The 16,510-nt window shown below is 34.2% G+C and overlaps 1 protein-coding gene across 4 annotated transcripts in view; it reads right to left on the reverse strand.

Annotated features, from left to right (window-relative positions):
- Positions 1-16,510, reverse strand: part of LOC101746917 (integrin alpha-PS2) — a 130,355-nt gene that overhangs the window by 21,873 nt on the left and 91,972 nt on the right. For 2 of the 4 annotated variants that reach the window (XM_038013484.2, XM_038013482.2), the window contains exons 4-6: positions 13,927-14,053; positions 12,629-12,649; positions 11,572-11,633 (exon numbers count right to left, since the gene is read on the reverse strand). In XM_038013484.2, coding sequence (XP_037869412.1) covers positions 11,572-11,633; positions 12,629-12,649; positions 13,927-14,053 — 210 coding nt within the window. The remainder of the gene's footprint in view (positions 1-11,571; positions 11,634-12,628; positions 12,650-13,926; positions 14,054-16,510) is intronic. The other 2 variants (XM_038013485.2, XM_038013483.2) reach the window with 1 other exon arrangement.

The following is a 16,510-nucleotide window of genomic DNA, read 5'->3' on the forward strand; positions in this document are numbered from 1 at the left end:
ATTAAGTACCTACCTACCGTCAATTGAGGGGAATAGGGACTAAGGGTAGAATAGAGACAAATCGGAGTTTTCACAATACCAACATTTGGTTAATATTTTATTTTTGTTGGTACTATATTCTATTTCTCAAATAGTGCGTTGGAAGTTCTACGACCGCTAGACATTCTGCGCCTAGACGATTTATTTAAGATACCTATTAGTTACATACCTACTTATCTTTGATTAATATAAAATTCAACTAAATAGTGCTAGTCCTATCGAAAAACCTGTGTTGTCCCGGCCTGGTGAATCGGGTCAAGCTAGTGTTTAAGTTTTTCTGTAACTATATTTTGCAATGAACGATGTATAGTAATGATCCGGAACCATTTTAATCTCAATTTTATTAACCTGAGAAAAACCGCAGATAATTTGTGTTGGAATTGGAAAGTTTGCTGATTTCCCTCAATGTACTTATTGTACATTGTTATCGTCGTGATTATGGGAACATTTTTCGCATACTTCAACCAAATTAATCGACCGACCCTTAATTAATCTTCCACAATAATGACTACGATAAAGTTATCACGTCATCGTCGCTTTTGTAACTGTATTTCAAATTTTGGTAAAACAATAAATGTAGCCAAACGCTATCACGCATCTCTTGAGCCCCGTCCATTACGGACAAAAACCAGACATCACGGCGTGTCGTGTGAACGAGATACGGTTAGTTCGAGTTACACTTGACACGGACAAAAAGTACCAAAAAAAAAGAATGTTAACATATGTTTTTAAATTGATTTCAATTTGATGCTTTGAGGCAGCGATTGATGATGGGAATTCGCATTTATGTTTTGCATTTTTGCGGTTTGATGAGCAAAAAGCATAAAGTATTGGCGTAACGTAACTTATTCCAACGTTTGTATCGCCAAATCGGCAAAAACTTGATACTGGTATCGACAGCTCTCATCGTACGCCTTAATCTTTAGGGGTTTATGTAGCATAAAGCCTCCACAGTCATACCGAAATGGTGCACATCTTTATAAATTACAAGCCGTAATCGCGCGCTTCGCTGGGCATTTAAAATTAACATTATTAGTTATTGTCATTATTATTAAAGAGCCCAACACTCATATAAATATTAGCCTATTCATTAAGTACATGTATTTTCTACATGGATACCAAGTTTCAAGTCAATCGGATGCATAGTTCAGTAGTTATAACGGAACATCCGTAAAAACCACTGTATATTTATATATTAGTATAGATTTTTGAACGAAATTGCTTAACACGGTAGGCTTTGACTATTAGAAATAGTCACGTAAGGAAAAATAAAATAGTTTAAAAAAAACAATTTTGTAACTAGCCGAACTCAATCTTGAGACAGCAGCTTCAAGTTTTAATTTTACACAACACATCTCGCCACTGATTCATAAAATGGCAATTTTATATTTAAAAATCCTTAAGCGGCTTTTATACCTACAGTCAATATAAATTTTAATTCAGCATTGAATCAACTACGCAAAGCATTGAATAAATATGCGCGTGCGCTCTGCCTTATATAGTGTTACTGCGCATTCGCACAATACACACCCAATTCGGCGACGCGCGTTTTCTTGAAGTCAATTTCACAATTCATTATAATGAATGTTTGTTTTCAGTATTACTTGTACTGCTGAAACTCTAGACAGATGCTTGGTGAAATAACGTCCATGAGAAGTCTGCTCTGTTACTAGACTGCTACTGTTCGCTTTTTTTTTTCCTACCTAAGCTGGTAGCCTAGAGAGGCTATTCCAGCGTAACCGTGACTAGTAGGTGAGCTCACGGGGCTCAAACCTGTCGACGATGCTAACACGAACCCTAGCAAGAGTCGTGCTTCGCAGAATCTACCACCGGATCGGAAACGCGACCCACTGAGAAGATCCGGCGAGAAACTCAGTGGGCTGTGTCTGAGAGTTAATTTACTCGTCGAGCCCTTCATCACAAGCGACGGGTTCGACGAGAACGGTGACCGGGCTGTTCGCAATTACCAATCTGTTGTAGCCATCGATCGTAGATCGGTTGTAGCAGTATTTTCAGCTATTTTTTTAGTTCCTAACCTGCAAATTCCTACCTTATGGTTCGGCGTGATGTAGAAATGTCGAGAACTCATTTAAACAAAAAATCGTACATAGTGAGAACCCGTTAAATAGTAATGTTTATTATGTATAATGTGTATAATGTTTTGCGAAGAAATCATGCATTAGTAAATCAACTGTATACCAATCCAACTTCAGCTTCAGTCATATTTCTCAATAAGTGGTGGTAGTCAGGTTGAATCTATCACTAAAAACATGTCTTTTAACTAACTTCAATCCTACTTTTAATATCATCGACCTTGGCACAATATTCATTGTTAGACCAAGATACGATAGTATCGGTTCTTAACCACGAAGACGCATTCTATCAGTCGTATATAATAAAATGTTAAAAAAGACTAAGAACGCGAGGATAAGTATTAAAAATAGATTTTATTTAGACTTACAACCCGTAATACTCCTAAAAAGCAATGCAAAACATCCCACTGAGTTTCTCGCCGGATCTTCTCATTGGGTTGCGTTCCCGACCCGGTGGTAGATTCTGCAAAGTACTGCTTTTGTTAGGGCCAGTGTACCAGGCAACACCCTGTTTGAGCCCCGTGAGCTCACGTACACGTCAAGGCGAAGCTGAAATAACCTCTCGAGGCTATCAGCATAGGTAGGGGGGAAAAAAGCAAAACATTTTACATGCACGCTTATTCGTTACTAGCTTTTGCCCGCGACTCCGTCCGCGTGGAATAGTAACTTTAGCATAATGTTAAATTTTACCCCCCACTTCATTTACGTAGAAAGTGAATATATTTTTGAATTATAGAAAATTAAGGAGTTATTTAAACCCCTATTTTGAAACATTCTTTATTGGTGCTCTACTTGTATTGGTCTTGCCGTAATGTTATATAGCCTATAAGCCTTCCTCAATAAATGGGCTATCTAACACTGCAAGAATTTTTCAAATCGTACCAGTAGTTCCTAAGATTAGCATGTTCAAACAAACTCTTCAACTTTATAATATTAAAAATAATATAGTATAGGTTAGCAATTATGGAGTTTTTTTTTTTTTCATAATGGACTAATAAAATGCAGACGATCATTCCTAAAACGAGATTCAATTCATCGCTCTTGCCTTAAGCGAATAGAACAAGAAAATTCTTGGATATTTGTAAAATAGGTAAAACAAAATACTTTAATATTTTATCGCTGTTACATCACTTAAACAATCGTAATGGTAGTATTAATATCAAAAACAATGGCGGCTGTTCAAAGTGAATAATTGCATAATATATTGACTGCTCATGAATATTAAATGTACATTTATTTTACGTGCATGAGGAGTCGTTGCGAATGATGAATAAAGTTTTCGTGTAACTACTTTGTGCATTTCCTGATTACTCCAACAGACTTTCAATTGCATTGTGATTACTTTTGGAACGAAGTTCCTTATGGGACGATGCGGAGGGGTACCGTAACCGGGAAAAAACGTCCGTAACGTAAGATTTTTATTAGTAATGCACACAGTGTACGACTTAACTTTGTAATAACGTACAAAAATAACATAATTTTTTTAATTCATTGACCACGATCTCAGTGCGTTCGTTTGCGCAATACACTAACTCTTATGCAAACAACCGTGAATGAAGTGTACCACAATAAGTTCGCACGTTACCGAATGACCGTGAGTTGTTGCGAAACCTCCAGTTTTATTTTCTTTATACCTCGAATAGAACTTAAAATTAATATTTTTATAATAAGGAACTTCGTTCCTATCCGGTGTCCAACGACACCACACATCTTTTTTTATAATTTTATTTAGGTTCGCGGGTCTTGTAAACATTTATGGTAGCCGAGTTCGCGGCTCGCTTCAGAGAATCGATACTCGAATTCGATAATGCGTTATCTACGTACTACTACTATATTATGCAAACGATCATTGAAAATTGCACCGAAGAAATACACGTGTATCTTAAATTAGCTTTAATTTATCTGTCTAAGTAACTGACAATCTGGATAACTTTATCAATTTGAATATAATTACCAGTTTTATTAGAAAATGAAGTAAGTTTGAGGCTTTTAAAGCATGTGCCGTAGATAAGCCTGGTAAATATAATATGATAAACCTTTCAAATGAAAATTTCCAGGCCGTGAGCTGTTTCTCATATGCTGTCTAAAATGTCTGTTTTAGGTATTTTAGTTAATCGCAAGATGTTGTTTTTATCCATCATAACAAGTCTATATGAGAAACTATCTTTAAACACACTCACGTGTCTCAAATAAAAAACTTTTTATGTAGTTTGTTTTAAATAGGACAAATAAGAAATAATAATAAGTGTAGGCATTTAGTTACTAATTGGTGTTGAGTTATCAAACCTGATATGCATTTAACTACATACTAGGATATCATATTGACTATATAATTTAAAACCTATTAAAAATATATTTTGTGAAGAATGGTTTTCGAATTTGTAAAACCACAAAGCAAATTTCGAAATTCCGTGACTGTATTTTTCGATATTTAATTTTAAAGGTTATAAGTAAAACGCGCGATTTCTTTTTCCCGCTCGACGCCATTGTCTGCAAATGGCCACCGTTTACGGGCGCGTTCCGGGATCCATGTTTGTAAGCTTACAGGAATGTTCGCGTCACTTTTGACATGGAATCCTGCCGAGTATGGTAACAGAAAAAGAAGGAAAACTTCATACGGACAGTTAGTTGAAATTTAAACTTTATATATAATGTGATATTAAGTCAATAGAATGTTAAATAATAATGAAGAAATGAAATTTGTGTTTTCTATAAATGAAAAATATCGGTGGTTCCAAAGACATTGTTATTCTAGATACATACTATAATAACAATCACTTCTTGTTATCATAACAATAGCGACATATACGAAGCTCTTTAAATTTAAAAGAAAATGAGAAAAGAAACATCAAATTAAATCGTGTATTCTACGTTGTTGTGTGTTATCATCTATGATGCTGCGATAGTCCATATCAAAGTTTACAGTAAAAGTTCCGTTCCACTTGGAAAGTGACTCAGGGATGGCGTCTCAAGCCATTAGCCATTCAAATCGCATTGAAGGCAGCCGGCTACGGAACGTGTTCGCACCTTAGTGTATTCAATACGCACGATGACGCGCGGACAAATTTATTAAGAGCATTATTAGGTCAGTTCATTCGAAAGGGTTTATCGAAAGCGGCTTCTATTAAGTATTAAAAAGATGATCAAACTTAACTTGAAATCATGTACGGAATTATTTTAAAGTAGTTTTAGATTATTTATGTTATAAAATTATAGTGTTGCATGTAATCAACAGATTTAGGGGCTGCCATTCCCACTTTGAATAATTAAAAAGTGTTTTTGTCTTTTTTAAATTCATATCACGTATATTTCTTGGTCCCTCTCACGAGTCTGTATAGATTCGTCTGCGATGTTATCAGCTTTAGCTCTGTGACATCTGACAGATTCAGATGTCATTTTCGTGTATTTATTGTAGGAATGAACAAGATAACTGTGCTCAGAATACAAAAGTGCAGTAAAAAAGAAGCCAAACAGTGTCGTTAGGCGCGCATCATGCAAAAACGGATAGATTTCGATCCTTTTGTTTTCTTACTTTGAGAAGATTCTTAGAAATCTGGCGCGTATCTACAAAAAAAATCACGACATTTACATTAAAACAAAATAAATGATTCTAGTTTATAAGCGTGCTTACAACACCATACGACAGATGGCGTTATTAGTATTGTGAGTCGCACTCCGATTAAATTACATGACAATTAATAAATGCATTTTCAAGTGACTAGTACGTCAAGTGCGACAGTAGCTGGTTACAGCCAGTAACAGATAAACTGTCTAAATTGCACTGACTGTTCTAAAATTAAGTAAAATTTGGAACGCTACTAAACTACGACTTTTTTGTTGTTGTTCATGTCATAACTGTTAATAGCTTAAGTTATACCTACTAATCGAGATCCACTCACAGATAAGCCATAGTATTGACATTAAGAAAACTGTCTGAAATCTCTTTTTTTTCCTACCTATGCTGGTAACACGGGGTTATACCAGCGTAAGAAATCTCGTTTGGAGATTGACTACGCTATATTGAAAATAAAAGGCCTCTGTTAATTATCTAGAGTATTCTACACCAAATTCAAATTCAAATTCAAATTCAAAATCATTTATTTCAACTTGGATGTCATCAAAAACACACTTGTTGAATGTCAAAATGTAAAAGAAAATGTTAACTCTACCACCGGTTCCAAAAAAAGCCACAGTCCTGAGAAGAACCGGCGAAACAAACTCAGCGGCCTTCTTTTTTTTTGTATTTTCTCAACTATTTTGTTTTTTTAAACAAGAAAACATATTTACAGTATACAAAAAAACAAGTCAAAAAAATACAATTCAAATAAATAATAATAATAATGAAAAATGAAAAGGCCAGGAGCGAGCGCCTCATTCCCACGTAGTGCCATCTAGTAAAAAATCCTTAACTTTATAATATGCCTTGTTGCACAAACGTTCCTTGACAGTTTTCTTAAATCTATGAACAGGTAGTAGTTGAACGTTTTGTGGGATCTTGTTGAAAAGTTGTACACCCAGCCCCCTGAAAGAGTTGCTTATTTTCTTAATTCGAGCCGCCGGCAACGCAAGCCTATGTTTGTTCCTAGTGTTCACATTATGCAAATCGCAGACTCTGGGGAATTCTACAATGTTTTTACGCACGTACAATAAATTTTCAAAAATGTATTGGGACGCTAAAGTTAGAATTTTGATTTCCTTAAACTTGTCCCTCAAGGATTCCCTCGGGTGCATATTATAAATAGCACGAATAGCCCTCTTCTGCAGGATGAAAATCGTTTCGACATCGGCAGCATTGCCCCATAGCAAAATGCCATAGGACATAACACTATGAAAATAACTGAAATAAACTAGACGTGCCGTATTTTCATCAGTATACGTTCGTATTTTTTTTACCGCAAACGCTGCAGAACTAAGTCTATTCGCTAGCTTGCATATGTGAGGACCCCACTGCAGCCTGGAATCAACTGTTATACCAAGAAAAACTGTCGAATCAACAAGCTCCAGTGTCTCTGCATTTAAAACTGTTTCATACGTGTAGACCAAAGATTAACAAGCACGAGACTTATCCAATCTTCTTTGAAATAGTAACACAAACGTTCTAAGGAAATAATCATAGCTATAATAAGTATCATAATTTCAAGCTACTAAGCAGTGTTGCCAGTTAACGAATTCGTGGTAGCCGTTGTCGTGTCAGTTTTATTGTTTACGCGTAGATTTAATGGTTATTAATTGCTCGGTGTGGCCGCGTGTTGAATTTTAACTGATTTTAATTTTGTTCATAATGATTTCTAGTGAAGATTTATGGTATCTTTTTTAAGTATAGGGTTATATATTTTCATGTAGTTAATATTTTAGTTTATTTTATTGACTCAGTTTTTATTAACATGGAGTTTGTTTGATGGCAATAATTATTCAGGAAGTTAATGCTTAGTGAATACTAATAATGTAAGATTTATTTACCTACTTTTATTTATTCATGGCAAGGTTAGTGAGGACTGTAAGCCACTGCGACACACAAATAAACCTACCGCATTTATTAGATATAAGGATAATAAAATCGTTTGTATAAGGCTATGATAAAAATAGTCCAACTATGTTTTGCTTATAAAATAAGCGCAAAAAGTTCAGTTGTTACCGAAGAGCTAAGTTTCAAATGAAATCTTAACGTATGCAATGTGCTTATAATGATTAATTTCCATATTTTCGGAACCTACCACAGAGAAACAAAGCGCCACCGCGAAACTCATTGACTCTCAAATTATGAATCACAAGTTTCCCGCATTCATAGCCACAGTATCAATTATGTTTCTGTACTATAAAAGGTAAACCAACATAGTAACCGATCCAGCTTCAATTGTGCGCCAAATAAAGAAGCAAATAATAAAACGGCAATAAATAAATACGCGGATGCTATTCTCGAAATAGGAACGGCAACCATTTTGAGCTGTCATTTTTTTTGCGCGGGAACAATAAAAGTTTTCAATAATTCATAAGGTGGAACCGCGCATGCGCATTCGGTTCACGTGCAGCCGCGTAGCCACAGATAACATCGCGATAGATCTCGTGCTGTGTTTCATGTAATTTAGAAATTTGAATCTTGTAAAATTTTGCTTCGCGTACGCGGCATTATTTCAGAGGTTATTTTATTTAAGATGCATTTTATATTCAAAATTGCACTTTTCGAATCACTACACACATATACTATTGTAGCTGCGTAATGCGTTGCAAAAGCATGAAACTGGTCGTGTAATTTTAAAAGTATCCTGTTTCTTGAGCATAGTGAAAAAATCGGTAAATTAAAATTTCATCTAAGACTAAAGCTTTCAATGTTAAGTACATTATTTATTATTCAATTTGCTATTGCATAGATTGCGTTGATCTTTTTCAATCGAAATAATTTTGTTGTACTTAATTATAATATAAACTGATATGAAATGCTCATCAGAATCACAATGTAAACGCAGCACAAGACGAGCTAAAATATCTAATTTCCCACGATCTCGAAATCACGACGCTTAACATCACTGCTATTTTGGTCGTACGTGTTTCAGAAAAAAAACGAAAAGTATTTAAGTATTGCTGTGATAGATATATCTTTAAATTATTTAACGAGAAATAAGCAGTGTCTCAATACTCGGTTGTTATATTTCCTATTTTAAAATAATTGTACGAGTATGTTTTTTTTTTTATTGCTTACATGGTTGGACGAGCTTACAGCCCACCTGGTGTTAAGTGGTTACTGGAGCCCATAGACATCTACAACTTAAATGCGCCACCCACCTTGAGATATAAGTTCTAAGGTCTCAGTATAGTTACAACGGCTGCCCCACTGGCTGAAATAGGCAGGGCGGTGGTACCCACCCGCGCAGACTCACAAGAAGTCCTACCACCAGTATTATGTGAGGGTCAGTTTTATAAACTATTATTTGACGCGTTCTTACCACAATTTCTAAATTTCATGTGTCCATTTCGCGAGTTTACCCGTGAGCATGGGATTTGCAACTATCCGCACAGTAATAATAGGGCTTATAATGTAGATAACCGCAAAAGTTTAAAACAAGGTCAGTTCTCGTCTACAACCAAATTAAATGCTCTTCATTCGTAAGCGCATTATTATAGCCGGATGAAGCGATTTCACTTTATTTTAATGTTTCGTCTTTTTTGAAATACGATTACCGAACGAAAATTTTGGAATGTTGCCCAAAAATAATAATTAAAAAATTCATAAAAACCTCACCGGTGCGAACTATTTCAACAGTAATATTGCATAAACTGCCTACCAACATATTTAGCACAGGTGTCAGAAAAGCGTCCCAGGATTAAATTTTAGCTTTATCCCGCTTTAAACCATCTTACTAGGGTGTGAGAATTCAAAATTAAGCGTAGCTGCTAAAGATAGTCAGTATTTTCGATGTCGTTGAATACTATTTTATTTATTTATTGAGCGACCAATCTGGTGTTAAATGGTTACGAGGGCTCCTAGACTTCAACGTGAATGCCACCACCCGCCTCCTGGTCCTACGTGCGTCGATAATCCTCAATGCTGAGGGTCGTGGCCTCGTGAGGCTAGTGACTGTAAAACAGGGGCTCCCAAACTTATTTTGTCTACTGTCCACTTTGAGAATAAATTCTTTTTTAGCGCCCCCATTTTTTTACCTACTTAAAAATCACTATAGCAAGAGCTCAGTCGGTGTCTACGAGTTCTTCTAGATGAAATAACAAATCGCCTCCCAAGCCTCTACACAACGCTCCCATTTTCTTCTGGGTCTCTTACCGCCCCCCTTTAGGCTTGCAGCGTCCACAAGGGGGCGTTGTCGTCCACTTTGGGAAAGGCTTCTGTAAAAGCTGCCCATAAATCGCATGACTTCTTCGCGATAAAAATAGGCTGGTTGCAGGTAGCTACTCGCGCTAACATTACCTTCTACCATCAGCAATTACGAAAGGACAATGCCCAAAAGTGGGCCAACTTCATGACAAAACTATTTGTACTTGAAAAACTGTGCCTTATTTTTTCATGTTGTTTAGTTTATGTATCAACATTTCTTTCACCCTGGCATTGTTTTACAAAAAAATAAATTACTTATTTGATAACATCCCAAAACTGAGTGCCATAGTTTTTATATTCGCTAATAGACAAAGGGAAAATTAGCCCATACAGCCTTATAGTAAACCTATATGCTGACAAACGAAAGAGTTGTCTGTGACTTGAACAACAAATTAAAAAAAAAAGCTAATGGTTATAATTCACAGACTTTTTAGTTTATTGTTGTTCAATTCAATATTTATGTATTGTAATAATAATTATTACTTAAAACCATGAATTATTTAATATTTTTAGATATTAATGATTCCATTAGTAAAAATCTCAATGGCCTACCATTACTCTATTATTATTATATATGATCAGAGAGTTTTGGCAGCAACCCGAGTGAAGCGTCACTTGAAGCTTTATTTTAATGTTTTTTTAATAGTTTATTGTGATGTATAATATAGAAATTGGGTGTTGTTTTGTGTATTAAACGTCAATAAACGTTGTTCACGATTATTGAGGCATTGGAATAAAACTGTGGCTAACATAGCAGTGACTGTTTTTTTTTTTTCAAGATAAAAGGTCTGCGGAAATTCACGCTCACTCAATGTGCTATTCATCAAGTTGACGTCCAACCCCCAAAAAGCAATAAAAAGAAATACACCGGATTTTTATTAACATAAAAAAAGTATAACTACGACAGACTAGACTGTATAGGCTACGCTCTTTGCCTGCTTGTTGGCGAATTTAAAAACAACAACAACAATATCGTTGCCGGCTTCCGGATTTCATTTCATTTTATTATTATTATGAGGATATAATAATAATAAAATGTACGTAAGGGCTTATTTCTAGCAACATTAACCACAATTAACTTATTTAATACTGTAAATACTGATGAGAGCGATTATTGATTTCGAAGAAAACAATTAACAACTTCATTTTAGCTGCAGAAAAAAACAGATTTCTCTTAAACCTGGGTGAGAATATAAAAATCGTTTTCTGAATATGAAACGATATTTCTTTGTCTATCAAATTAAGTTAAAATCATCATCACCCGACAACTTTTTTATACGTATTTTATCATTTATTGTGGAAGTCGTTCTTAGGTGCTACAAATATGTTCCGTTAGATAAAAGGTACCTGTCAACGGGACCCGAACACCGATATAGCCCGCAAACAAGTAAACAGCGGTTTAGAAAGAACTCCAATTAGATAAAATGTTTATACTAGTTGCTATTCACGGCTTTGGTATTTTTCTTTAATTATTATTCAACCAATTTATCGGCTGCATTGTTTTCTATTACACCCTTTGCCGACTGGTCGAGAATTTCGCAAGCATTAAGTCTGCCTACGTACTATAGTACACTTGAAGTGTAATAAATAAGAAAAATAAGAAAAAATTCTTACCTTAGAAATAGCGGCAGAAAAACCAGCCTGACAAACACCAGTTTTGCGTTGACCGTGAGTCGCTGTAAACATAAAATAGTATTTTAAAATTTTCAATTCAATTTAAAATTATTGTTATTTACTAATCGCCATTTTCCAATCTTATTACATTTTAAACGAAAACTCAACTATTTTTAAATACATTACGAGATTACAGTGTAAACCAAAAAAATAGTTTTTTTTTCTCTCTATACTTTAATGTCAATAGATAGTAGATAATGTAGATATTGTCATATTACCTAGATGGACTTAAGCTAGTTATATACATAGACAATGTAGACTGTTGAAATGTAAACGCTTTCTGCCAACTACAACCATAAGATCAAAGTCTCTTATGTCTACCATCTGCCAATAGCCTCGAGGGGCTATTCTGGTTTCATCAGGACTGTTGCTGACAAAATCTCGAGCAAAATACTTTGAAGCAACGTTTACCTTACGAGTATTTGCCTTCAAATAAGCCCCTTGCTCTTTCCACTTATTGACTTCGAATTTAGTTTTATGTGTGTGAAACAATATATATGCAGTGAAGTGTATTTTAATAATAATAATCCATAAATACACACTATACACAACATCGATACACTGCTACATACACACATGCATGTTAAAATATACATAATAAAAGGAACATTACATTTAACACATACAATAAAAGAATATAATAATAATAAATGAATTACAACATATGTATTTTTTAAATAATGAACACGAATATAAATTTTGTGTATATATACAAAATCAAATAAGGTTTTCTTGTTGTTTTGAAATGTTTAAATGTTTTTCAATCGCTCCTGGTTTATAACAATAGCATTTACCTAGATATTCTAACCATACAGACAAGATGTTAACAGTTAATTCGTAATCTGAAATGAATAGCTGCTTAACACATCACCGAAGCTTCCATTATACTAATCGATGTTGAACGAATCACAATGAAATTAATGTGAATGAAATGACAGTGGGTATGAAACTACAAAACATGTGCTAAACATCCATAGATACCTGTTCGTATACTCACCCTCATCCAACGATACGAACACTACAAAAAATACATATTCTTTACATTTTATAATACTTTACGTAATAATATAATTAATTTGGTTCCAAGATCAGCCAGCGTGAACATGTGCATATTGATATTTTTTAAAACATATTATACAGTATTTAGTCTATTAGATTAAAGAAATTAGCGTAAATATTTAAGATATTATGCTATCATGCCCTTAAAAAACATTATTGAGGCGCAGCAAATAAAATAGCATAATGTGTGATTTCATTTATAAATATTCAATGTGTCTCGTAGTTACAATGTACCAGATATTCTAATTTGATTGAAAAATTCACAATTGAGGTAGATTAGCATCCTAGATTTCAATAATTGTTGTTGATAAATTTATATATTAATACTATATATGTTGATATACGAATACTACATATATTGATACTATATAACAAGTTGTAAAGTGTAGTGCAAAAATATTGAAGTGTTTAGGTTTGTGGCAAAGGGTTTTAATTTAGTACAGTAAATTAGATTTAAAATCGTTCTAAACCACAAACCAATTTGTTTAGTCCTAAATCCTGTTAATAAGCTGCCGAATATAATTACTCCTCGTGTTTAATACCACAATTATTCAGACAATGTCTGATCTCAGCGTGCTGTATTGTAGTTAGTTAATCATAGAGAGATTTGGCAGTTTTAAATTCAACGGACGCTCATGTCATTCACAATGTCAATAAACTGCCAAATATTCAAAGGTTTATCCGTAACAGTACGTAATTTAACAACATAGTGTTACATTATAATATGATTTTCACGTCGCAAAGTGTATCGTAAATCATGCCGACGCGAACCCCATTACCGGCGGAAGTGAGCGTGCTTTTCGCGCGCTTTTACCGACGCCATTGTTGCGTAACGCCCGAAACTTGCTTCTTGTAAACTTTACATTGGCTTATTAAATAATTTTCTTATAAATAAATGCTTGATTGTATGTCTAGCTGACTTTCTGAGCGTTTACGTTTAAGATATACATTTCTTAAATTTCTTTTTTGGTAATCTAATCTATAAGCAATCAATATTTAAGATGGCGGAACAAATCCTTGGGATTGATTGGAAGCTCACTTAATTTACTTATTATGGTCCCAATCGAATATAAATGGAAAGAAGATCTAATTAATTGTGTGGTTTATTTTATACACGGATTAATGAACTTTAGATTAAGGTTTCGCACGTACATACTAAATACGAATGTATAGCTAAATATTAAAACCTTATTGACTTTTTTATTTTGAAATTAAATAGTTCATTATTGTACTTACCAGTCCTGCAAGGTGAAAATTCTGTGACGTCTTCAGCCCTTGAAGATTTGGCAACGTAGCACGTACCAACCGGATCCCTGAAATTCAGCTTCGCAGAAACGAAGGACACGAAGCGAGGAGCGCAAGCCTGTCCAAACAAAGAAATTATATTCAAAAGATCAACATTTGTACTTAATAAACTTGCGCATGCGTTAAAAATTAACCTTTATTTGTTATGTCCATTAGAGTCGTTCTTGATTGAAGCTGTCTTTGCAATACGAACTATAAGCAATAAATAAACAACAAAGAACTGTAATTGTAAATGTTGATTTTTGGTTTTGGTCATCACTAGTTTCACTCTGCCATTTCTGAATTTATTTTCCAATAAAATCTACCTTGACATTTTCGAAATCGTCACACGATAAAGCAGTTATGACCAATCTTTAACGCAGCACTAATGAGGGTTCATACATACATAAGACCTCTACATGGACCATGAGTCACGCTGCCAGATGACCAATAAGCGAAGTATTTGAAAGTCCGTAAAATCGTAATGCACGACTTTATGTTGGTCAACTCGAGTTGATTAAGATATCGGGATGGGCTCTTCGGAATGCCATTCCCACACGATCGACTTTCGATTTTGTTTTTGATTTATAATTTTAGTATTATTGGAAATAGGTACTTATAATTGTATTAGTTCTTTTATTAATTTTAATTTTATATTAGTAGTTGACAATTTTAATTTTAATAATTTGGATTCGGTTTCATTTGATTTGGTTTCATTTTTGTTTGTTTTTGTTTTTAGTCATTCTGATAAATTGTAATTTTAATTTTATTGTACATATTTTGATTTAGATGTTATGTAATTGTATGTGACATTTTATGGGCTTAAGTTGCCTGAAATAAACGCATTTAATTCATTCATTCATTCATTCATAATAATTTTATAGATAATGAAATTAAAGAGAACTGAGTCTGTCTCTGTCAATCTTTCGAATTGAAAAGTTTAGAAATAAAGTTTTCCCTGTGCCTTCGAAATAAACATTTTCACTTTCAAAGTTTTTTTTAAAATTAATTCTGTCATTCAATTATCAATGATTATCTAAAATATGTGGCACAGCACTATAGTATTACGTAACTGTCCGTACGAAAAATAAACGATGACATTCCGCGTTGTTAGGTCCAAATGTCAATGTCATTAGAAACGTGTCTCTGGTAAATCGACTATTTTGTCGATATTTATAATACGTATTATTGATCGGCGGCCTTCAAAACAGGAAAAATGTATAACTTTTAACATGTTACATGGGCAACACAATCAGTACGAGCAGAAAGTCCAATTTAGTTTTTTTATTTCTAAAACACGCCTTTTTGTTCCTACGGCTATTTGAAGGACAATTTTTTTCAATAAATTCTGGTAGCGTCGTGTACTTACAATATATCGTATTTATTATAATTCATACGATCATTACAATCGTAACGGTTAAAATACACGAAATATTTATTTACGGTTACAAAAGACAAGTCTTGTAAACGAAGAATTTCTTAAGAAAGAAAAAAAACCTCTTTATTTACTTATCGTTGTGTAAACTGCAGTGCTTCTGACTCACAGACGACGTGAGACATAAAATGAGTCATGGACGCTTAAATCCAAAACCATGATATTATATCTAACTGTTTTACCTTTTTTTCGGCAGCAGAGTCTCCAAAAAATGGGACTTAGCTTAAATATACTTGAGACTTTACAACTTATATCTCAAGGTACCCACCTTGCGGCGGGCGCATTTACGTTGTAGATGTCTATGGGCTCCAGTACCCACTTAACATCAGGTAGGCTGTGAGCTCGTCCACCCATCTAAGCTAAATAAAGATAATAAAATAAAAAAAATACGTTTTTAATCATTAAGGTTTAGATTTAAGATTTGCTACTAAATTTCAAGAACGAATATTGAGTGTTTAAAAATAAATGTGATCATTGATGCTCAGCAATTTGTAGTGTTCGTTGTTAATACAAGAAACTTTACTAACAGAATCCCGTTATAGAATCCGAACAACAATAAGTCATTATTTGTAACGGCCGTCTGGTGTAGTGATAAGTGACATGGTCACTACACAAGGGGGTCGCGGGTTCGAATCCCGCCAAGGGAAGATATTTGTATGATAAATATAAATGTCTTTTCCAGGGTTATGGATGTATATTAAATATGTGTATGTGTATAATAAAAATCTTACGTTTATTTCCGTTATCTGGTACCTGTAACACAAGTTCTTTACGAACTTATCACGCGACCAGTTAACGTGGCGTGACTGTTAGTAAGTATTTATTTATTATTTATTTATTTATTATGTCCTTAAGGAAATATCGCAAACTGGTGGGAGGCTGTATTGTGAACTAACTTAAAAACGTTTCTATCGCAAATTCATGCATTCCCAAATGAAAGGATAGAATAAGCAGTAGCTATTATAATAATATTGCTTCATTGATCTACTGGTTAGTGACGATCATACGGATCCTGACTTAATTCCCGGCCAGAATCCTTTTGTTAAAGATTAGCATTCCGGTTTTGTGAGGTTCCAGCAAGAATTAGATGGTTTTTACTGC

Source organism: Bombyx mori, chromosome 10 (genome assembly GCF_030269925.1).
Source record: "Bombyx mori chromosome 10, ASM3026992v2".
Taxonomy (NCBI): domain Eukaryota; kingdom Metazoa; phylum Arthropoda; class Insecta; order Lepidoptera; family Bombycidae; genus Bombyx; species Bombyx mori.